At 45.8% G+C, this 25,994-nt stretch overlaps 1 protein-coding gene across 2 annotated transcripts in view; it reads left to right on the top strand.

Moving 5' to 3' along the window:
• Window positions 1–25,994, top strand: part of col11a1a (collagen, type XI, alpha 1a) — a 605,254-nt gene that overhangs the window by 500,135 nt on the left and 79,125 nt on the right. For both annotated transcript variants that reach the window (XM_063064825.1, XM_063064824.1), the window contains 6 exons: window positions 10,741–10,794; window positions 17,066–17,173; window positions 17,720–17,773; window positions 18,670–18,723; window positions 20,871–20,924; window positions 23,467–23,520. In XM_063064825.1, coding sequence (XP_062920895.1) covers window positions 10,741–10,794; window positions 17,066–17,173; window positions 17,720–17,773; window positions 18,670–18,723; window positions 20,871–20,924; window positions 23,467–23,520 — 378 coding nt within the window. The remainder of the gene's footprint in view (window positions 1–10,740; window positions 10,795–17,065; window positions 17,174–17,719; window positions 17,774–18,669; window positions 18,724–20,870; window positions 20,925–23,466; window positions 23,521–25,994) is intronic.

The raw sequence follows: 25,994 nt of genomic DNA, 5'->3' as shown, positions 1-25,994 counted from the left end.
GCACACACTCAAACTCAATTATGCGCACACTCAATCTCAAACCCGTGCTTGCACAAACTCAATCATGTCACGATTAAACTCAAACTCGTGCACCCAACCTCAATCTCGTGCTCTCTCAAACTCAATCCCGGACGCTCTCAATCTCAAACCCGTACAACGCACAAACTCAATCATGTCACGACTAAACTCAAACTTGTGCACGCAAGCAAAATCTCGCACTCTCTCAAACTCAATCTCATTCACTCTCAAACTCAATCCCGCGCATGCTCAAACTCAGTCTCATCACGATCAAACTCAGTCTCGTCACAATTAAAACTCAAACAAACACACTCTAAAATTCAATCTCATGCACACTGAAACTCAATCCTGCGCCTTCTCAAACTCAAACTCACACACGCTGAAACTCAATCTCGTGCTCTCTCAAATTCAAACTCACGCCCTATCGATCTCAGTCTCGTGCACTCTCAAGCTCTTTCTCATACACTCTCAAACTCAAATGTGCACATTTTCACACTCAAATTTAAGCACTCTCAAACTCAATCCCGCTATGCTCAAACTCAGTTTCGTCACAATCAAATTCAAACTCACACACTCTAAAATTCAATCTCACGCACACTCAAACTCAATCTTGTGCTCTCTCAAACTCGATCTCGCTGACTCTCAAAATCAGTCTCACAAACACACAAACTCAAACACAATCCCACATTCACAAACTTAAACCCGCACACTCTCAAACTCAAACTTGCACACTCTCAAATTTGAACTCGCACACACTGAAACTCAATCTTAAACACAAACTCGCACACTCTCACACTCCAACTCGCACACTCTCAAACTCAAGCATGCTCAAACTCAATTTTGCATACTCTCAAACTAAATCCCAGCCACTCTCAATCTGAAACCTGCACATGCTCAAACTCAAACTTAAACTTGACATGATCAATCTCACACTCTCAAACTCAATCTCCCAAACACTCAAGCTCAACTTGCACACACTCACTCAGACTCTCAAACTAAAACCTGCACACACTCAAACTTAATTGTGTGCAAACTCAACCTCAGTTTTGTGCACACTGAATCTTAAAACCGTACACACTCAAACTCAATCATGTCACGATCAAACTCCCACTCGTTCACCCAAACTCAGTCTCGCGCACACTCAAACTCAAACGTGCACACTCTCACATTCAAACTCGTGCACTCTCAAATTCAAACTTGCACACTCTCAAACTCACATACGCTGAAACTCAATCTCGCGCCCTCTCACAAACTTGCACATTCTCACATTCAAAACCGCGCACGCTCACACTCAAACCTGTGCACTTTCATCCTCTAACTTGCGCACTCTCAAACTAAAACCTGCACGCACTCAAACTCAGTTTCGCACACACTCAATCTCAAATCTGTCGCACACACAAACTCAATCATGTCACGATTGAACTCAAACTCATGCACCCAAACTCAATCTTGAGCTCTCTCAAACTCAATCTCGTGCCCTCTCAAGCTCAAACTCCCGCTCTCTCAGGTTCAAACTTCTGCCCTCTCAGCCTCAATCTTGCTCAATGTCAGACTCAAATTCATGCACCATTAAACTCAATCTTGCGCTCTCTCAAACTCAATCCCAGACACTCTCAATCCCAAATCCGTCGCATGCACAAACTCAATCATGTCACGATTAAACTCAAACTCATGCACCCAAACTCAATAATCTCGCGCCCTCTCAGACTCAGTCTCGCGCCCTCAAACTCAATCCCGCACACTCTCACACTCAAACTTAATCTCGTGTACACTCAAACTGAATTTTGCATACTCTCAAACATAGAAACATAGAAAATAGGTGCAGGAGTAGGCCATTCGGCCCTTCGAGCCTGTAACACCATTTATTATGATCATGGCTGATCATCCAACTCAGAACCCTGCACCAGCCTTCCCTCCATACCCCCTGATCCCCGTAGCCACAAGGGCCATATCTAACTCCCCCTTAAATATAGCCAATGAACTGGCCTCAACTGTTTCCTGTGGCAGAGAATTCCACAGATTCACCACTCTCTGTGTGAAGAAGTTTTTCCTAATCTCGGTCCTAAAAGGCTTCCCCTTTATCCTCAAACTATGACCCCTCGTTCTGGACTTCCCCAACATCGGGAACAATCTTCCTGCATCTAGCCTGTCCAATCCCTTTAGAATTTTATACATTTCAATCAGATCCCCCCCCCAATCTTCTAAATTCCAGAGAGTATAAGCCAAGTCGATCCAGTCTTTCATCATATGAAAGTCCTGCCATCCCAGGAATCAACCTGGTGAACCTTCTTTGTACCCCCTCTATGGCAAGAATGTCTTTCCTCAGATTAGGGGACCAAAACTGCACACAATACTCCAGGTGTGGTCTCACCAAGGCCTCGTACAACTGCAGTAGTACCTCCCTGCTCCTGTACTCGAATCCTCTCGCTATAAATGCCAGCATACCATTCGCCTTTTTCACTGCCTGCTGTACCTGCATGCCCACTTTCAATGACTGGTGTACAATGATACCCAGGTCTCGTTGCACCTCCCCCTTTCCTAATCGGCCACCATTCAGATAATCTGTTTTCCTGTTTTTGCCACCAAAGTGGATAACCTCACATTTATCTACATTAAATTGCATCTGCCATGAATTTGCCCACTCACCTAACCTATCCAAGTCACCCTGCATCCTCTTAGCATCCTCCTCACAGTTAACACTGCCGCCCAGCTTCGTGTCATCCGCAAACTTGGAGATGCTGCATTTAATTCCCTCGTCTCAGTCATTAATATATATTGTAAACAATTGGGGTCCCAACACTGAGCCTTGCGGTACCCCACTAGTCACTGCCTGCCATTCTGAAAAGGTCCCAATTATTCCCACTCTTTGCTTCCTGTCTGCCAACCAATTCTCTATCCACATCAATATCATACCCTCAATACTGTGTGCTTTAAATTTGCACGCTAATCTGTGTAGATTAGTGGACTCAATCCCGGACACTCTCAATCTCAAACACGCGCACTCTCGATCTCAAACCCGGCACTCTCAAACTCAAAATCACACACTCTCAAACTCAATCTCGCAAAAAGTCAAGCTCAAACTCGCTCCCTCTCAAACTCAATCTCACACACTCAGTCTTGCACACTCTCAAAGTCAAACTCGCACACGCTGAAACTCAATCTCGTGCCTTCTCACAAACTCGCGCCCTCTCAAGTCAAATCAGCACTCTCAAACTCAAACCCACACACTCTCACACTCAATCTCATGCACTCTCAAGCTCAAACACACACACTCAAATTCAAACTCGTGCAGTCTGTAATTCAAATTTGCACACTCTCAAACTCGAACTAGCACACATTGAAAATCAATTATCCGCCCTTTCACAAACTTGCGCATTCTCACACTCAAAACAGCACACTCTCACTTTCAAACTGCGAGCTCTCACCCTCCAACTCGCGCTCTCTCAAACTTAATCTCCAGTATACTTAAACTCATTCTCGCACACACTCAAACTCAATTTTGCATACTCTCAAACTCAGTCCTGGACACCGGCAATCTCAAACCCGGTACTCTCAATTTCAAACCCGGTACTCTCAATTTCAAACCCCAACCGCACAAGCTCAAACTCAATCTTGTCATGATCAAGCTCAATCTTGCACTCTCAAACTCAAATTTGTGCACTCTCAAACTCAATCTCACGCACTCTCAAACTCAATCTCACGCACTCTCAAACTAAAACCTGCACGCACTCAAACTCAATTATGCGCACACTCAAACTCAAATTTGCGCACACTCGAACTCAAACCTGCGCACACTCGAACTCAATCATGTCACGATCAAATTCAAACTCGTGCACCCAAACTCAATCTTGCGCCCTCTCAAACTCAAATTCACGCCCTCTCAATCTCAAACCCTTGCACCCACAAATTCAAATTTTCACTCTCTCAAACTTGATCTCACACACTCTGGAACTCAATCTCACGCTCTCTCAAACTCAGTCTCACACACAATCAAACTCAAACCCACACTCTGAAACTCAATTGCTCACTCTCAAACTCAATCTCATACACTCTCAAATTCAAACGTGGACACCCTCACACCCAAATTTGTGCAATCTCAAACTCGCACACGCTGAAACTCAATCTCGTGCCCTCTCAAACTCAAACACAAGCCTGCTCAAACTTGCGCCCTCTCAGCCTAAAACTCGCACAATCTCAAACTCAAATGCGCACACTCTCACGCTCAAACTCGTGCACTCTCAAATTCATATTTTCATGCTCTCAAACTCAATCTCGCACATGCTGAAATCAATCTTATGCTCTCTCAAACTCAAACTCTCTCAAACGCAATCTCGGTCACTCTCAAACACAGTATCGCACACACTCAAACTCAAATTCGCATGCTCTCAAACTCAATTGCATGCACACTCAAACTCAAAACGCACACACTCTCACACTCAAATTCGTGCACTCTCAAACTCAAACTCGCACAATTTCAAACTCAATCCCGCGCACTGTGAAACACAATCCCGCGCACTCAAACTAAATCCTGCGTTGTCTCAAACGCAAACCCGCACAGCCTCAAACTCAAATGCGCTCAATCTCACGTACTCTCAAAATCAAACGCACACACTCTCACACTCAAACTCGTGCAAACTCAAAATCAAACTTGCACACTCTCAAGTCGAACTCGCACACACTGAAACTCAGTCTCACGCATTCTCGCGCTCAAACTTGCGCACTCCCATGCTCAAACACGTGCACTCTAATTCTCCAACTCACGCATTCTCACACTGCAACTAGCGCACAAACTCAATTTTGCATACTCTCAAACTCAATCCCGTACACTCTCAATCTTAAACCCGGGCACTCTCAATCCCAAACCCGCACATGCTCAAACTCAATCTTGTCACGATCAAGCTCAGTCTTGCACTCTCAAACTTGTGCACTCTGAAACTCAAACCCGCATACTCTCAAACTCAATCACGCACACTCAATCTCATGCACTCTCAAGCTTAAACACGCACACTCTCAAATTCAAACTCGTTCACTCTCTAATTCAAACTTGCACACTCTCAAACTCGAACTAGCACACGCTGAAAATCAATCTTGCGCCCTCTCACAAACCTGCGCATTCTCACACTCAAACTCTCAAGCTCAAAACAGCACACTCTCACTTTCAAACTGCAAACTCTCACCCTCCAACTGAAACTCAATCTCCAGTACACCCAAACTCATTCTCGTGCACACTCAAACTCAATTTTGCATACTGGCAAACTCAATCCCGGACACTCTCAATTTCAAACCCGACCCGCACAAGCTCAGACTCAATCTTGTCATGATCAAGGTCAATCTTGCACTCTCAAACTCAATTTCATGCATCCGCAAACTCAATTTTGCATGCTCTCACTCAAACTCGCGTACACTCAATCTCAAACCTGCACACACAGAAACTCAATCATGTCACGAACAAACTCTAACTTGTGCACCCAAACTCAATCTTGTGCTCTCTTAAACTCAAACTCACACCCTATCAAACTCAAACTCTCGCACTCTCAAACTCAAAAATGCGCACTCTCAAACTCAAACTCAGGCCCTCTTCTACTCGTGCACCCTCAATCTCACGCACTCTCACACTCAAACTCGCACGCTCAAAGTTGCACACTCTCAAACTCAAACTCGCCCATGCTGAAACTCAATCTCGCACCTTCTCAAACACAAACTCACAGTCTCTCACACTCAAACCAGCACACTCTCACACTCAAACTCATGCATTCTCACACTCAAACTCGCACAGGCTGAAACTCAATCTCACTCACACTCAAACTCAGTCCTGCGCACAGTTAATCTCAGTACTGTGCATGCTCAAACTCAGTCTCATCACAATCAATCTCAATCTCGCACATTCTCTGAATCAAACTCACACGCTCTTAAACTCAATCTCTACACTGTCAAACTCTATCTTGCAATCTTGCACACTCTTATACTCATACTCAAACTCAAACCAGTGCACTCTCAAACTTAATCTTGCACTCTCTCATACTCAATCTCGCACACACTCAAAATCAATCACGCACACTCAAACTCGGCACGATATAACTCAATGTCGTGGACTCAACCTCAATCTTTGTGCACTCTCAAACTCAAAATCATAATGATCAAACTCAATCTCGTACTCTCTCAAAGTCAATCTTTTCACAATCAAACTCAGTCTCGCCACGATCAAACTCTATCTCGCACACACTCAAACTCAAAATCGCACGCACTCACTCAACCTTGTGCACTCAAACTCAACCTCGTGCACTCTTGTGAAACCTACACACACTTAAACTTAATTACGCACACTCTCAAACTCAATTTCACACATTTTCAAACTCAATCTCATCACGATGGAACTCAATCTCATGCACTCTCAAACTCAATCCTGGGCACTCTCAATCTCAAATCCGCACACTCTCATGCTCAAACCCACGCACTCTCACACTCAAGTCCGCGAACTCTCCCTCAAACCCGCACACTCTTAAGCTCAAATTCAGTTTCACACACACTCAATCTCAAACCTGTGCCTGTTCAAACTCAGTCTCGTCACGATCAAACAGTCTCATCACAATCAAACACAATCTCACACACACTCAAACTCACATACTCTAAAACTCAATCTCGCGCTCTCTGAAACTCAGTCACGCATTTTCTCAAATTCAAACTTGCACCCTCTCAGATTCAAACTCTCAGAATCTCAAACTCAAACTCGTGCACTCTCATGCTCAGTCCCACAAACTCGCAAGCTCAATCCAACGTAATCACAAACTGTCTCACGCACTCTCAAATACAAACACGCACGCGCTCACACTCAAACTCATGCACTCTCACAGACAAACTTGCACGCTTTCAAACTTGAACTCGTACATGCTGAAACTCAATCTCACACCCTCTCAAAGACAAACTTGCTCACTCTCAAACTCAATCTCGCGTACATTCAAACTCGTGCACTGTCAAACTGAAACCTGCACACACTCAAATTCAATTACGCGCACAGTCAAACTCAATTTTGCATTCTCTCAAACTGAATCTCGTGCACTTTCAATCTCAAACCTGCGCACATTCAATCTCAAACCTGCGCATTCTCAAACACAGTCTCGTCACGATCAAACTCAATCTCACACAATCTCAAATTCAAACTCACACACTCTAAAACTCAATCTCACGCACACTCAAACTCTACATTGTACTCTCTCAGACAATCTCACGTTCTCTCAAACTCGCGCCCTCTCAAACTCGATCTTGCACACACTCTCAAACTCAAACTCGTGCACCTTCACACTCAAACTCGCACACGCTGAAACAAACTCATGCACTCTCAAACTCAATCTTGCGCTCTCTCAAACAAACTCGTGCAATCTCATGCTCAAACACGTGCACTTTCATGCTCAAACTTGTGGACTGTCACACTCGCACACTCTTAAACTCAATCTCACTCACTCTCAAACTCAATCCTGTGCAAAACTCAAAACTGCATATGCTCAAACTCAGTCTTGTCACAATCAAACTCAGTCTGATCACGATCAATCTCAATCTTGCACACTCTCAACATCAAACTCACACGCTCTTAAACTCAATCTCTTGCACTCTCAAACTCTATCTTGCACACTCTCAAACTCAAACCAGCGCACTCTCAAACTTAATCTCGCACTCTCTCATACTCAATCTCGCACACACTCAAATTCAATCTAGCGCACTCAAACTCGGCATGATATAACTCAATGTCGTGGAGTCAACCTCAATTTTTGTGCACTCTCAAACTCAAAATCATCACAATCAAACTCAATCTCATACTCTCTCAAAGTCAATCTTTTCACAATCAATCTCAGTCTTGCCATGATCAAACTCTATCCCGCAAACACTCAATCTCAATCTCGCACGCTCTCAAACTCATGCACTCAAATTCAATCTCGTGCACTCTCAAACTGAAACCTACACACAGTTAAACTTAATTACGCACACAGTCAAACTCAATTTCGCAAACTCTCAAACTCAATTTTGCATATTTTCAAACTCAATCTCATCACGATGAAACTCAAACTCATGCTCTCTCAAACTTAATCTCGCTCATAATGGAAAAACTCTAACTCGTCATGATCAAAATCAAACTCATGCACTCTTAAACTCAGTCTCGTCACAATGAAACTCAATCACGCGCACTCTCAAACTCAATCCTGTGCACACTCACTCTCAATACCTCACACTCTCAATCTCAATCTTGTCACGATTAAACTCAATCTCGCACTCAAACTCAAATGTGCACTCTCAAACTCAAAATCACACTCTCAAATTCAAACTCATGCACTCAAACTCAATCTCGTGCACTCTCAAACTGAAACTCAAATTCAATTACGCGCACACTCAAACTGAATCTCGCACACTCTCAAACTCAAACTCGTGCACTCAAACTCCCGCACTCTCAGACCCACTCATGCTCTCTCAGACTCAAACTCATGCACTCTCAGACTTAATCTCGCGCATGATCGAACTCAAACTCATGATAAAACTCAATAGCGCGCACTCAAACACGTCACAATCAAAATCAAACTCTTTCACTCTCAAACTCAATCTCATCATGATGAAATTCAATCATGTGCACTCTGAAACTCAATCCCGGGCACGCTCAAACTCAATCTTGTCACAATCAAGCTCAATCTCGCACTCTAAAGCTCAAACTTGTGCTCTCTCACACTCAAAATCACACACTCTCAAACTCAATCTCGCAAACACTCAATCTCAAGCTCACACACTCCAAACTCAAATACGCACACACTCTCAAACTCAAACTTGTCACATTAAATCTCAATAGCGCACACAAACTCAAACTTATGCAGTCTCAACTCTAACTCATCACAATCAAACTGAATCTTGCGCACTCTCAAACTGAATCCCACGCACTCATTCTCAAACCTGCGCATGCTCAAACTTTATCTTGTTGTGATCAAACTTAATCCCGAACTCTCAAACTCAAAATCACACGCTATCAAACTCAATCGCAAACGCGCAAACTCAATTTCGCACACTCTCAAAATCAAACTCGTGTGCACACTCAGTTTCAAACTCATGCGCTCAAACTCAATCTTGTGCACTCTCAAACTCCATTATGCACACACTCAAAATCAATTTCACACACTCTCAACCTCAAACTCGTGCACTCACAAACTCAGACTCACGTACTCTCAAACTTAATCTTGCGCATGATCGAACTCAAACTCGTCACAATAAAACTCAATAACATGCGCTCAAGCACGTCATGATAAAAATCAAACTCGTGCACTCTCAAACTTGTCACAATAGAACTCAATAGCATGCACTCAAACACAAACTCATGATCAAAATCAAGCTTGTGCACTCTCAAACTCAATCTCATCACAATGAAACTCAATCTCGCGCAGACTCAGACTCTAACCTATGCACACTCAAACTCAAACCCACATACTCTCAAACTCAATCTCACACACTCACACTCAAACTTGTGCACTGTCAAGCTCAAACTCAAACTTATGAACACTCAAACTCACTCATTCTAAAACTCCAACTCAAACTTGCATATGCACACACATGCACACTCACACTTGCACACTCTCACACACACTGGTACATGCTATTCCACATGTACTCAGATTGTAGATGTGTTCTGTGGTTGTGCATTTGGATCACAGTGAGGAAGATGGAAATCACCCACCCACCTCGCCCTCCCTCACCCCCCCTGACCCTGCCCTCTGCCCCCTCACCCCTCCACTCTGCCCTCTGCCCCCTCCACTCTGCCCTCTGCCCCCTCACCCCCTCCACTCTGCCCTCTGCCCCCTCACCCCCTCCACTCTGCCCTCTCACCCCCCCACTCTGCCATCTGCCCTCGCTCTCCTCCCCACTCTGCCCTCGCTCTCCCCTCCACTCCACCCTCAACCCCCTCCACTCCGCCCTCGCTCTCCCCCCACTCATTCAAACCCCCACTCTCTCTTCCGTCTCCTTCCTCTCCCCACCCCCTCCACTCCCCTATCTCTAACCTATCACCACTCCACCCCTCCATTTCCCTCAGCCCCACCTCCTCATCCCTCCCACCCAACTCAGTGGCTGTTCTTCACCCTGCAGCTCCTGCCTCCCTTGTGACACAGTTTTCCAGCAATGGGAGGAGGCCTTTTGGTCCTACCCATCCATGCTGACTACCTGAACCAGTCTCATTTACCTTCAAGTCTACATGGTTGCCCGTGTCTGGTTAATAACATTAATGTAACCCAGCTCCTGTACTTCCTCTGGCAGCTTGTTCCATATACCCAGCACCCTCTGAGGGAAATAGCTGTTCTTCGATTCCTTCTAATCTTTCCCCCACCTCCCTGCCTACCCATCCCTCAGTGTCTTTTATTCCCCACCCTTTTCTTTCTCTCCCTACTCCAGTGGTCTCCAGGAGTGGGGGTAATTTGCCAGAGTGTCTCTGTGTGAGATCAGTCCCAAACTTGTGTGCTGGCAAAATCCATTTCTGGAATTTATATGGATGGGTGCTACTGGTCAGCATAGACAGGCAGGACTGAATGGACTTTCTCCAGGCTGCTTGACCCTGTGACTCCGCCATCTTCCCTGACACAGCCCCTATTCTCCACTTGTCTGGCCCCAGGATCTCATTCGATCCCCGGCACCCAGATCCTCAGTGAAAGGTGCTATGCTATATCAATGCAGTGTGTTAATTGTTATTGTTTGTTTCCCCAGGGTGAGACAGGTGAAGCAGGCGACCCTGGTCCACAAGGGGTGAGAGGGCGCAAGGTGAGTTACACTCAACTCTGACACCAAGGGTTGTGAAGTCCTTGTGGCACTGTTGGCTCGGATTGGGAGTGGGGTCAGGGGAAGGGAGTAGTGTTAGTCTGCTATACTTCATGGTTAAGAGAGGGGTTGGGGTTAAAGATGACCTTCATATATCACTTGTGCATCAAAACAACCAACATAGTCTGAGGATGTGCAGGGTGGGGACAGCCCACAAATGTCATCATGCATAGGATCTCCTCAACTAATGAACCACAACCCCTGCATGTTTGGAGTGTGGGAGGAAAGCGGAGCACCTCGAGTAAACCCTCACGGTCACGGGGAGAACATTGCGGGCAGCGACAAGAATCAAGGATCAATCTTGTAGCATTACACTAACCACTACACCAACGTACCCTCCCACTGTGAGGGTGAGGGCTCGGTTTAATGTTGGGGTTAGCATGAATCTGCCATCCCTCACAGTTACGGGTGGCATCATGGTTAAGGTGCGGGGTAGGGTTAAGGCTGGGGTGAATGTTGGTGTTAAGTATTAGTACAACCAATTTCCCCCAGGATCAATAAAGTATGACTATGACTATAGTCTCCCATACATCAAGGTTAGAGTTGGATTAACGTTAGTTTGCCCTACCTCAAGGTTAGGGTTAGGGCTGGGGTTAAAGTTCAGGTGAGCGTTCGTTTGCCATACTATGCAGTTAGGGTTGGTTAATGTTAGTCTGCTATACCTCAGTTAGAGTTGAGTCAGTGTTAGTCTGCCATACCATAACATAGGAGCAGAATTAGGCCAATCAGCTCATCAAATCTGCCCTGCTTCAAAGTTAGGGTGATGACCGCCTCACTAGGTAGTACCTCTTTTTTCACAGAGACTGGGGTTTTCAGAAGTTCTTTGTTGGACCTGCGCAGGAAGGCTCCTGTTGTGTCTCACAGTACTCCAATCTGGGAACACACATCAAAGTTGCTGGCGAACGCAGCAGGCCAGGCAGCATCTATAGGAAGAGGCGCAGTTGACGTTTCAGGCCGAGACCCTTCGTCAGGACCCTTCGTCCTGAAACGTCGACTGCGCCTCTTCCTATAGATGCTGCCTGGCCTGCTGCGTTCACCAGCAACTTTGATGTCTGTTGCTTGAATTTCCAGCATCTGCAGAATTCCTGTTGTTTGCGTTTAAACTCCAATCTGGGAGTGGGTTTGATGTCAGATAAACAAAGGTCGGATGTGGAAGATTTAGGGAGTACGTCGAGGAGTTTTACCAGAATGCTGCCTGGATTAGAGAGCATGTTTTACGAGGATAGCTTGAGTGAGCGAGGGCTTATCACTTGAGAGCATAGGAGGGTGAGAGGTGACTTATAGTGATGTACAAGGTGACAACAGGCAACGAGAGAGTTTTCAGGGTGGGAATGGTTAATACAAGGGGGCATAAGTTTAAAGTGATTGGAGGAAAGTATAGGGGGAATGTCACAGAGAGTGCTGGGTTTGTGGAAAGCCCTTCCGGGGTGGCCGTAAAGACAGGTACATGAAGGTGGTTAAATCAAGGCACAACTGCGCAGGTGTGTGGACATTGGCGAGTTAGACCGGCGGAAAGAATTTAAAAAGAAAAACACATGGCTGAGGGATGCAGATTTCTGTATCATTGGGACTTCTCTTGGGGCAGGAGTGACCTGTACAAAAAGGACAGGTTGCACTTGAATCCCAGGGGGCCAATGTCCTGTCAGGGAGGCTTTCTAGGGCTACTGGGGAGAATTTAAACTACAAACATTTGTAGAATCACTGGGGGGTGGGAACTGAACTGAAGAGACGGAGGAAGGGGCAGTGGGATCACAAATCGAGGAAGTTTGCAGGCAGTGTGAAATGGAGGATAGGCAGGTGATAGAGAAAGGATACACACAGACGAGTGGCTTGAGATGTGTCTTTTAATGTAAGGAGTATCATGAACAAAGCGGATGAGCTTAGAGCATGGATCAGTACTTAGAGCTAAGATGCTGTGACCATTACAGACTTGGATGGCTTAGGGGCAGGAATGGCTACTTCAAGTGCCAGGCTTTAGATGTTTCAGAAAGGACAGGGAGGGAGGTAAAAGAGGTGGGGGTGTGGCACTGCTGATCAGAGATAGTGTCACGGCTGCAGAAAAGGAGGAAGTCATGGAGGGATTGTCTACGGAGTCTCTGTGGATGGAAGTTAGGAACAGGAAGGGGCAATAACTCCACTGGGTGTTTTTTTTAAAATAAAAAACAGACCACCCAATAGTGACAGGGACATTGAGGTGCAGATAGGGAGACAGATTCTGGAATGGTGCAGTAATAACAGGGTCGTAGTGGTGGGGGATTTTAATTTCCCAAATATTGATTGGCATCTTCCTAGAGCAAGGGGTTCAGATGGGGTGGAGTTTGTTAGGTGTGTTCAGGAAGGTTTCCTGACACAATATGTGGATAAGCCTACAAGAGGAGAGGCTGTACTTGATTTGGTTTTGGGAAATGAACCTGGTCAGGTGTCAGATCTCTCAGTGGGAGAACATTTTGGAGATAGTGATCATAATTTTATCTCCTTTACCATAGCATTGGAGAGGGATAGGAACAGACAAGTTAGGAAAGCATTTAATTGGAGTAAGGGGAAATATGAGGCTATCAGGCAAGAACTTGGAAGCATAAATTGAGAACAGATGTTCTCAGGGAAATGTACAGCAGAAATGTGGGAAATATTCAGGGATATTTGCATGGTGTTCTGCACAGGTACATTCCAATTAGACAGGGAAAGGATGGTAGGGTACAGAAGCCATCTAAGGCAGTTGAAAATCTAGTCAAGGAGAAAAGAAAAGCTTACAAAAGGTTCAAAAAGCTAGGTAATGATAGAGATCTAGAAGATTGTAAGGCTAGCAGGAAGGAGTTTAAGGATGAAATTAGGAAAGCCAGAAGGGGCCATGAGAAGGCCTTGGTGGACAGGATTAAGGAAAACCCCAAGGCATTCTACAAGTATGAGAAGATCAAGAGGATAAGACATGAAAGAATAGGACCAATCAAGCGTGACAGTGGAAAAGTGTGTATGGAACCGGAGAAGGTAGTGGAGGAACTTAATGAATACTTTGTTTCAGTATTCACTACAGAAAAGGATTTTGGTGATTGTAGGGATGACTTACAGTCGATTAAAAAGCTTGAGCATATAGACATTAAAAAATAGGATGTGCTGGAGATTTTGGAAAGCATCAAGTTGGGTAAGTCACTGGGTCCGGACAAGATATACCCCAGGCTACAGTAGGAAGTGAAGGAGGAGATTGCTGAGCCTCTGGCAATGATCTTTGCATCATCAATAGGAACGGGGGAGGTTCCCAGAGGATTGGAGGGTTGCAGATATCGTTCCATTATTCAAGAAAGGGAGTAGGGATAGCTCAGGAAATTATAAATCAGTGAGTAGAGGGAGAAGATCCTGAGAGGCAGGATTTATGAACATTTGGAGAGGCATAATATGATTCAGAATAGTAAGCATGGCTTTGTCAAAGGCAGGTTGTGCCTTACAAGTCTGATTTAATTTTTTTGAGGATCTGACAAAACACATTATTGAAAGAAGAGCAGTAGATGTTGTGTATATGGATTTCAGCAACACATTTGATAAGGTACCCCATGCAAGGCTTATTGAGAAAGTAAGGAGACATGGGATCCAAGGGGACATTGCTTTGTGGATCCAGAACTGGCTTACTTGCACACAGCAGGCAAAGGGTGGTTGTAGATAGGGCATATTCTGCATGGAGGTTGGCAACCTATGGTATGCCTTAAGGATCTGTTCTGGGACCCCTTCTATTCGTGATTTTTATAAATGACCTAGATGAGGAAGTAGAGGGATGGGTTAGTAAATTTCCTGATGACACAAAGGTTGGGGGTGTTGTGGATAATGTGGAGGGCTGTCAGAGGTTACAGCAGGACATCGATAGGATGCAAAACTGGGCTGAGAGTAGCAGATGGAGTTCAACCCAGATAAGTGTGAGGTGGTTCATTTTGGTAGGTCAAACATGATGGCAGAATATAGTATTAATGGTAAGACTCTTGGCAGTGTGGAGGATCCGAGGGATTTTGGGGTCCGAGTCCATAGGACACTCAAAGCTGCAGCACAGGTTGACGCAGTGGTTAAGAAGGCATACGATGTATTGGCCTTTATCAACTGTGGGATTGAGTTCAAGAGTTGAGAAGTAATGTTACAGCTATATAGGACCCTGGTCAGACCCCACTTGGAGTACTGTGCTCAGTTCTGGTTGCCTCACTACAGGAAGGATGTGGAAGACATAGAAAGGGTGCAGAGGAGATGTGCAAGGATGTTGCCTGGATTGGGGAGCATGCCTTATGAGAACAGGTTGAGTGAACTCAGCCTTTTCTTCTTGGAGTGACAGAGGATGAGAGGTGACCTGATAGAGGTGTATAAGATGAGAGGCATTGATCGCATGGATAATCAGAGGCTTTTTCCCAGGGCTGAAATTGCTAACATAAGAGGACACAGTTCTAAGGTGCTTGGAAGTAGGTACAGAGGAGATGTCAGGGGGAAGTTTTTTATGCAGAGAGTGGTGAGTGCGTGGAATGGGCTGCTGGTGATGGTGGTGGAGGTGGATACGATAGGCTCTTTATGAGACTCCTAAATAGGTACATGGAGCTTAGAAAAATAGAGGACTGTGGGTAACCCTAAATAATTTCTAAAGTGAGTACATGTTTGGCACAGCACTGTGGGCCGAAGGACCTGTATTCTGCTGTATGTTTCTATGACACTTAAGAGACACATGGATGATAGAAAAATGGAACATTATGTTGCAGGGAAGAGTTACATTGATCTTCGTGTTAAAAGGTCAGCATGATATGATGGGCTGAAGGGCTGTAGTGTGCCGCAAAGCTTCATTCTATTCTCTACCGTATCGAACTCTGGGCATGGACAGGCAGTAAGAGGTGACAGAGACAATTCAGGAGTTTTCCTGAAGGGATTTCTGAGACAAGTGGCTTCAGTTCTGTGCACAGACCGCAATCACACTCCCTGGGACACAGAGGCTGTGGGGATCAGATGGAAGGAGGAGGAAATGATTCTCTCTATCTTTGGATCTGGGAGCCCGAGAGGTGGGACAGTTTCACTGGTTAACAGGGAGAGTGGCTGAGATACTCCAGAGGTAGGGTTTCAGGATGTGTGGAGAGTGAAATCACCTTGTGATTTGGGAGCCGGGCGTCTCCCTCAAAATTAGAGAACACTGGAAATTCCCATCAAGTCAGTCAGCATCTGTGGTCAGAGGAACATTCGACGTCAGGAATGGGAATGGGAAAATGAGTCAGTTTTCATTGGTGGGAAAGTGGGTGCGGGACAGGGGGATATCTGTGATACGATGATACCAGATGGGTTAATCAGAATCAGGTTTATTATCACCGGCATGTGACATGAAAATTGTTAACCTAGCAGCAGCAGTTCAATGCAATAGATAATCTAGCAGAGAGAAAAAAAATAAAACATAAAAATAAATAAACAAGCAAATCAATTACATATATTGAATAGCAACACACATAAAAGTTGCTGGTGAATGCAGCAGGCCAGGCAGCATCTCTAGGAAGAGGTACAGTCGATGTTTCGGGCCGAGACCCTTCGTCAGGATTAACGAAACGTCGACTGTACCTCTTCCTAGAGATGCTGCTTGACGTGCTGCTTTCACCAGCGACTTTGATGTGTGTTGCTTGAAATTCCAGCATCTGCAGATTTCCTTGTGTTTATGTATATTGAATAGATTATTTAAAAATGTTGAAAAACAGAAATACTGTATATAAAAAAAAGTGAGGTAGTGTCCAAAGCTTCAATGTCATTTAGGAATCGGATGGCAGAGGGGAAAAAGCTGTTCCTGAATCACTGAGTGTGTGCCTTCAGGCTTCTGTATCTCCTACCTGATGGTAACAGTGGGGCAGTGTGAATGGGGTAAATAGGGCAGTTACACTTGTCTGACCATGTGATGAGTCACTGAGGCCGAAAATGTGGGCTGTGCTCATTTGGTACTAATGAGCAGAGAAACTGAGATGCATTGTGGACAGGTGAAGATGGCCAGATGTGGGACAGAGACAATGAAAGAGTTCCCCAGCATTGGAGGATTGGGATTGGGGTCCTACGGAACCCCAGCATACCCACTGGCGGTTGGCGTGCAAGGGTCAGTGCAGACTCAGTGGTCTCTGTGCTCTTACCATGCCACTCTGCAGCTGTGGACAGCAGGAAGCAGGAAGGCCAGAATGGCCTGTGGGAAATCAGCACAGGTTAAACTGGTTATTGACTGTCCTTACTGCAGGGTCCTAAGGGTGATGTCGGAGAGAAGGGTGAAGCTGGACCCCCTGGAGCAGCTGGACCAGCAGGACCAAGGGGGCCACCAGGAGACGATGGGCCAAAGGGTAACCCGGTAGGTCAGAGGACCAGTGTTCCTGAGCCATATCAGAGTGGGACTCCCTATATGGCCCAAGACACACACCAACCCTGTCACTATGATGTAATCTTACCATCCCTGACTCCCCTCCAACCCTACTCTCCTCCCTCTTCCCTACCCTTCTTGCAAACCTCCTCGCCCACCCTTCCAAAAGGGGCAATCTCCCTTCCACCTCCCCCACTCGCCCTCGCTCTCCTCGCCCCCCCCGGCTCTGCCTTGTGTCCCTAATTCTCTCCTCGTTCTCGCAACCCCTCCCACTTCATGTTCTCGGACACATTCACTTTCCTTCTTTCTGCCCTTCCCTCTGCCTATCTCTTGTTGCTCTCTGCCTTTGTGTCTCTCCCACACATTTACTCTTTCTCACTGTTCTCCCCTCTCTCTCACAACACCTTATTTCTCTCCGCCCCCCCAGCTCCTGTCCCTCTCCTCTCACTGTGTCCTGTCTTTTGCACACTCTCACACTCACACCCTCACTGACTGATCTTCGTGAGCCTTTGAACAGATGTGTTTGTACTCCTGCAGGGTCCCGTCGGTTTCCCTGGTGATCCGGGACCACCGGGTGAAGCAGGAACTCCGGTGAGTGACAGAACCATCTCCACACCTTAACACTATTGTAAAGGCAAACTGGGTTTCACTGCGATTCCGCAAACACCTGCTTCGGAAACCACAGACGTTCCCTTAGATTTGTTATTTTGCTGGACTAGACTCTCTCCAAACCCACAGTTTTTCTTGTATCCCTGATCACACCCACACTGGGAAGATTGTGCGCTGTTCCCATCTCATTATCCCTGGGTCAGACCGACACTGGAGCGCCGTACTCAATTTCCATCTCGCTGCCGCTGGGTCTAACCCACACCAGGAGCACCATCTACATTTCCTGTCTCTGTATCCCTCACTCAGACCCACTTCCGGAGAACCATGCTCAGTTTTCGTCTTTCTGCCCCTGAAGTCATACAGAATCCGAGAGCACTGTGTTCATTTCCTATCTGCCTACCCCGGGTCAGACCCACACCGGCAACACTGCACACATTTCCCATCACATTATGCCTGGGTCAGACCCACATAGGAGCACCATGCTCAGTTTCCATCTCATTATCTCTTGGTCATACCCACACTCTGAGCACTGTGCTCAGTTCCCATCTCCCTACCCCGTGGGTTAGTCTCACGCCAAGAGCACTGTTCTCTGCTCCTGTCTCCCTACCCCTGGGTCACAGCCACACTGGAAGCACCGTGCTCAGTTGCTGTCTCTCTATCCCTGGGTCAAACCCACATTGGGAACACTATGCTCGGTTTCTTGTCTCCGCATCCTCAGGTGCTTCTGTAATTTAGCAGTTGGGTAATGTTTCTGAGTCATTGTGAACTTGTGTTGGTGTGTTGTATCAGACCTGTTAGCCAAAGATTAATTCAGTATTTGCAGTGGTGAGGATTGCTTTCGACTGTTGCACTGATAATGATATTCTGCCCTGCTGCAGGGTCTGGATGGAATAGGAGGAGAGAAAGGAGAGGACGGGGAGGCTGGTCAACCGGTGAGTATCTTCCAACAACTCGAATAAGGGTAACAGAGGACATGAGAGGTCAGTTACACACTAACTCTTGTCAGAGTTTAGCCAAGAAGGTTGAGGTGCACGCAGAGTGTATCTGTAAAGCAATAACAATGCACAATAAAGTGTTACAGCTGCACTGCAACAATAAACTGCAAGATCATAAAGTAGTTAGTGAGGCCAAGATCTCCTATTGTACAAGAGGTTCAATCAAAAGTGTGATATCATTAGGATAGAAGCTGCCTTCGAGCCCAGTGGTGTGTACTTTCAGCTTTTTGTATCTTCTTCAATGCCCACAAAATGCTGGAGGAACTCAGCAGGTCAGGCAGCTTCTATTGAAATGAATAAGCAATCCATGTTTCAGATCAAGAACCTTTTTTCAGACTGGAAAAGGACAGAAGAAAGACTCCCCTACTTTTGCCCAATAGGAGGGGAGGGGAGGAGAGAATGTCTGGGTGGGTGGGGTCTTTGATTATGTCGGCTGTTTTACTGAGGCAGTGATAAGTGTAGACAGAGTCTAGGGAGGGCAGGCTGGGGTCTGTGATGGGCTGAGCTGTGTCCACAACTCACTGTAGTTTCCTGCAGTCACAGATAGACCAGCTGTCACACCAAGCTATGATGTGTTCTGACAGGAAGCTTTCTATGATGCATTGATAAAAATTGGTCAGAGTCAAAGGGGGCATCTTGAATTTCTTTAGCCTCCTGAGGAAGTAGAGTTGTTTATGAAATTTCTTAGCTGTGACATTAATATGCTTGGACCAGGGCAATTTATTGGTGTTCAGTCCTAGGAACTTCATACCCCCAAGCTTCTCAACATAAAACATAAATTATACACAATTATTAGAAAAAAAAACACAATTTGAACAAAATAGAAGTCCCTTTTAGTTCAAAGTGGTCATAATGTTGCTCTACTGAGGTAGTGATAGGGTTATGAACCAGAGATCAGCGGTGTTCTTTGTGACAGGTTTCGATAATATCTGAAATGAGTACTGATGTTCAAGTACTGGAGCAACTCAGCGGGTCAGACAACATCTATGGAAACAAATAAACAGGCAATGGTCTGGGCTGAGCACCTTCACAGGACAGGAAAGGAATGAGGAAGAGCCAGAATAAGGTGGGGGAGGGGAAGGAGGCTAGGTGAAGATATTAGGTGAAGCCAGGTTGGGGGAGAGAGGAGTATTCAGGGAGAAGCTGGGAGATGATAGGAAAAGGAAGAGGTAAAGAGCAAAGAAGGAATCTGATAGGAGAGGAGAGTGGACCGTGGGAGAAAGAGGAGGAGAGGAACCAGGGGGATGCGATAAGCAGGTGAGGAAAAGGGTAAAAGGTTGATGGTTTATCCCCCTCCATACTGTAGTAACTGCCTAACTTGCTGAGATCCTCCAGTGTTTTGTGTGTATACTCGAGAATTCCAGCATCTGCAGGATCTCGTGTTTATGCCACACTTTTTCATTCCCTAAATTTCATAAACAAATATTTGTGGAGTGCAGAGGAGATTTACAAGGATGTTGCCTGGATTGGGGAGCATGCCTTATGAGAATAGGTTGAGTGAACTCGGCCTTTTCTCCTTGGAGCGACAGAGGATGAGAGGTGACCTGATAGAGGTGTACAAGATGAGAGGCATTGATCATGTGGATAGCCAGAGGCTTTTCCCCCAGGGCTGAAATGGCTAGCACAAGGGGGCACAGTTTAAGGTGCTTGGAAGTAGGTACAAGGGGGATGTCAGAGGTAAGGTTTTCCCACACAGAGTGGGGGGTGTGTGGAATGCACTGCCAGCAACAGTGGTAGAGGTGGTAAAGGTCTTTTAAGAGACACTTAGATAGGTACGTGGAGTTTAGAAAAGTCGAGGGCTATGCAGTCAGGAAATTCTAGGTAGTTTCTAGAGTAGGTTACAGGTTGGCACAACATTGTGGGCTGAAGGGCCTGTAATGTGCTGTAGATTTTCTGTTTCTATGTTTTGAAAAAAAAGTGATTAGGTTTGTGCCAGTTGTTCTTGAAACTTCCTGAACATAGTGGTGTGGGACTTCTGGCTTGTCTGTCTGGAGCTTCTGTCTGTGCCCGAGAGAGCTAATCTTGTCTGTCTGGAGCTTCTGTCTGTGCCCGAGAGCGCTAATCACCGTTGTGTTCATTTCTAGGGTCCACCCGGCCCCTCTGGAGAAGCTGGTGTTCCAGGACCTCCCGGAAAGCGGGTAAGAGTTTTATTAATTTCTGCGTCCCTGATCTAAGTTAGTGGGAGCAGGCTCCTGGACAGTCAGTACTTCTTCATCTGCCTATGATCCCTTTGTACTAATTCTGGATCCCTCTCCTTTGTGCTTGGGACCCCCCCTTCAGCCTGCAGCATTCCCAGATTTCTTTGAGTTCTTGCCCCGATCATTAGCCCCACCACTGGCCATGCCTCTTGTTGTCTGGATAAGATTCCTGGAAACATTCCAAGGGCTCGATTGTTTCCCCAACCCTCTTCTCTCATCACCGCCTGGACTCCAGAGATGCTGGAAACAATGGTCAGGCAGCATCTGTGAGGAGAGGGTCAGGGATAATAGGATTAGTCGTGGAATGGAAGTGGGAATATCAGGGTTTGAAAAATGGGAAACAGTGGAGTTGGGAACAGTACATAATCCTCTCCGTATTCTAGACTTCCATATGGCAAGGAAGCTATTCATCCCATCACTTCAGTGCTGGCCCACAGTCCATAAAACCATAAGATACAAAGCTGAATTTGGCCAATTGAGTCTGCTGGGCCATATCATTATGGCTGATCCAATTTCCCCCTCAGACACAATCTCCTGCCTTGTTCCAATATCCCTTTATGCCCTGACTAATCAAGAATCTAACAACCTCTGCCTTAAATATACCTACAGACTTGCCCTCCACAGCTGCCTGTGGCAATGAATTCCACAGATTCACCACCCTCTGGCTAAAGAAATTCCTCCTCATCTGTTTTAAAAGCACGCCCCACTATTCTGAGGTGGTGTCCTCTGGTTTTAGACTCTCCCACCAAAGGAAACATCCTCTCCACATCCACTCTTTCAAGACTTTTCACCATTTGATAGGTTTCAATGAGATCACCCCTCATTCTTCTGAATTCCAGGGGAGACAGACCCACTCAATCCTGGAACCATTTTCCACTAATATATACCAAAATCAATTCTCCCCACATTACTACCAACTCCCCCCAGACTTCACCCTCATCGACACACTGGGGACAGTTTAGAATGGCCAATTAGCTCACGTCTTGGGAATGTTGGAGGGAAGTGGTGCATCCAGGGGAAAGCCACATGGCCACAGGAAGAACGTGCGAACTCCATACAGACAGCGCCAGAGGTTGGGATTGAACCCGTCTCTGGGACTGTGAGGTGGCATTCTACCCACGATTATCATAGCAGTGAATATCAAGAACTCAGGACATCAGGAGCAGGAAATGGGCCACTTGGCTCCTCAGTCTCATCCCACCGTTCAACATGACCATGACTTTTCTACCCAGGCCTCATCTCCCCTTCTATGCCAGTTTCCCCATCACCCTCAGTACCCTGATCTGTCAAAGATTTCTCTCCCTCCTTTTTATACACTCCCAATGATCCAGTCTCCATATCCTCTGGGGTGGAGAATTCCAGAGATCCCCCTCCCTCTGTAAGAAGTCCCCACACACCTCAGTTTTAAGGTCTACCCCCTAATTCTGTAATTGTGTCACCTCGATTGAGACTCTTCCACTGGTGGAAACATCTTCACATCTCCCTGTCATATCCCCTCAGGATCTGACTTGTTTCAGTAAGGTCACCATCTGTTCAACTAAACTCAAAGCATACAGTCTAAACCTGTCTGGCCTCTCCTGATGGTACAACCCGGTGATTCAGAAAATATCCTGGTTAATTTCTTCTGGACTGTCTGTATGCCCTTCCTTAAAATTGAATCCAATCCATGCAGATTTACAGAGATCAAGCTAAGTGTAAGCCACTGTAATTTAGGAATTAGAGGGTGATCTGCTGTCTGTTTCTGGCTGGGAGTGGTGATGCTGTGTCTAAGCCCATTATTTGTACACAGCTCCCTCTAATGGCCTTACCATGACATAGGAGCAAAATTCACCCATCCAGTCTGCTTGACCTCATTCTCCTGCCATCTCCCTGCAACTTTTGACATCCTGACTAATCAAGAACCTATCACCTCTACTTTAAATATACCCAGTGACTTGTCCTCCATAGCCATCTGTGGCAATGAATTCCACTGATTCACCATCCTCTGGATAAAGAAACTCCTCCTAAATGAACGTCTCTCTATTCTGAGACCATGTGCTCTGGACCCACATTCCCCTATCAGAAACATCCTCCCATCTCCACTCTTTCTAGGCTTTCAATATTCAATACGTTTCACTGAGATCTCCCTCATTCTTCTAAATTCCAGCAAGTACAAACCCAGATCCATCAAGCACACCTCACATGTTAACACTTTAATTCTCAAAATGATTCTCGTGAACCTTCTCTGAACCCTCTCCAATACTAGCACATCCTTTCGTAGATAAGGGGCCCAAAGCTGCTTAATGCTGTCTGCCCAGTGCCTTATAAAGCCTTAAAATTATATCCTTACTTTTATATTCTAGTCCTCTCAAAATTAATACTAACATTGCATTTGCGTTCGTCACAACCTGCAAGTCAGCTTTTTGGGAATGAACATGAAAGGAATTCTTTGCTGAAACAGTTAAAGCCTCTGCATCCTCATCGTCTCCATTCGCTTCCACAGGGGCCGCCCGGAGCAGCCGGAGCTGAAGGACGACAAGGAGATAAAGGAGCCAAGGTACGGTTGTAGATGTGTGAGACAGGGGAGCAGGCACTGGTGGCTCCATTCCTAATCCAGCCTGGGAGATCACAATAGAGTATCCCTTCCTAATCTCCAGCCATTCCTCTACACAGCCCAAATCCATCGTAGAGCCATACGGCCCAGGAGCAGGCCCTCTGGCCCATTGACTCTGCTGACGGTCAGACCCACATTTACACTGCTCACAGAGACGCTCAGCCTGAGTTAGGGTGATGGACAAGGAAGGGATCCCAGTGTACGGTAACTGGATGAGGTCCTGCAGGAATGTGGAATAGAACATAGAAAATCTACAGCGCATTACAGGCCCTTTGGCCCACAAATGTTCTGCCAACCATTTAACCTACTGTAGAAACTGCCTAGAATTTCCCTCTTTTTCTAAGCTCCATGTACCCATCTAAAAATCTCTTAAACGATCCTATTGTACGAGGGGTGATTGATAAGTTTCTGGCCCAAGGTAGAAGGGGTCAATTTTACAAAACCAAGCACATTTTTCACCATTGTCCCCTCCTACATGTACACACTTAGTCCAGCGGTCGTGGAGCATATGGATCCCTCCTTTGTAACTTCAAACTTTCTGCATTATTACTCAGAGTTGAACTGCATGTAACAAGAGCTGTATAACTCATCTCCTTATACCCAAGGCCACAAACCTATCAATCACCCTTGTTGTGGACCACCTGGAGGTCCAAGACTCTCTCGTTCCATGTACGTGCAGTTCAACTCTGAGTGATAATGCAGAAAGTTTGAAGTTAATAACTCATCTCCTTCTACCTTAGGGCACAAACTTATCAATCACCCCTGCTGTGGACCACTCCTGGAGGTCCAAAACACCGACTTCTACAAAGAAGGGATCCATATGCTCCACGACCACTGGACTAACTGTGTAAATGTAGGAAAAATAAATGTGCTAGGTTTTCTAAAATTGATTCCTTCTACCTTAGGCCATAAACTTATCAATCACCCCTCATATCTGCATCTACCACCTTCACTGGCAATGGATTCCAAGCACCCACCACTGTGTGAAAAACTTACCTCTGACATCTCCCTTGTACCTACTTCCAAGCACCTTAAAATTATGCCCCATCGAGTTAGCTATTTCAGCCCTGGGAAAAAAGCCTCAGTCTATACACACCAATCAATGCCTCTCATCATCTTATACACCCTCTATCAGGTCACCTCTCATTCTCTGTCACTTGAAGGAGAAGAGGCCAAGTTCACTTAACCTATTCTCATAAGGCATGCTTCCCAATCCAGGCAACATCCTTGTAAATATGGGTAATATTGATAGCTATAGGGACAGGAAAGGAATGGAGGGTTATGGGCTGAGTGCAGGTCAGTGGGACTAGGCGAGAGTAAGAGTTCAGCACGGACTAGAAGGGCCGAGATGGCCTGTTTCCATGTTGTAATTGTTATATAGTTAAATTTCCTCTGTACTGTCTCTATAGTATCCATATCCTCCTGTAGTGAGGTGATCAGAACTAAACACAGTAGTCCAAGAGGGGTCTAACAAAGTCTTATATAGCTATAACATTACCACACGGCTCTTGAATCCCACAGTTGATGAAGGTCAACACACCATACACCTTCTTAACAACCGTCAGGGCGCTGGAACAGGGATCCAATCGCAGACCCAGTACTGTGCACACAGTGATATTAATTGAGTAACAAATCCCAAGGTGCAAACAAAGTCGGCGTCAAAGTTCTGGTAGAGATCAAAACATCCAGAGAAATCCAAAAACCAGAATCGGGAAACAGGCAGAGTCAATATTTGGATGGACAGAGTTCAGATACAAATGCTGGAAAGGTTTAGGAGAACTCACTGATACAAACAGGTGAAAACACAGGACTGAAATACACTGAGCAATAAACAGAGAGGCAGATGATAGGTGAGACACAGGTGGCAGCAGTACAGGTAATAATGAGAAACAGGTGAGAGACGGAGTACTCAGTAATACAGGGGCCAGAGTAGAGCAGGACCGGGGACAGGAGCACATGGGGCATGAAAACAAACAAGAACATATGGCAATACAAAACCACAGACTGACGGCTAGGGGGAATACACACAAAAAAGACAAAGTTCAACTGGAGATACTGACAACAACACTGTCAACCTGCACAGCAGCTTTGAGCATCCTTATGACACAGACTCCAAAATCTCTCTGATCCTCCACACTGCCAAGGGTCTTACCATTAAGAATGTGCAGGGTTATATACAAAAGAAATTAAAAGGGCAAACAAAGGATGTGATTAAACACATTGATGAAGGAAGAGCAGTAGATGTAGTATATATGGATTTCAGCAAGGCATTTGATAAGGTACCCCATGCCAGGCTTATTGAGAAAGTAAGGAGGCATGGGATCCAAGGGGACATTGTTTTGTAGATCGAGAACTGGCTTGCCCACAGAAGGCAAAGAGTGATTGTAGATGGGTCATATTCTGCATGGAGGCTGGTG

Source organism: Mobula hypostoma, chromosome 12 (assembly GCF_963921235.1).
Source record: "Mobula hypostoma chromosome 12, sMobHyp1.1, whole genome shotgun sequence".
NCBI lineage: Eukaryota > Metazoa > Chordata > Chondrichthyes > Myliobatiformes > Myliobatidae > Mobula > Mobula hypostoma.
Note: the sequence above shows the minus strand (reverse complement) of the source record. Positions and strands in the feature narration are given on the sequence as shown.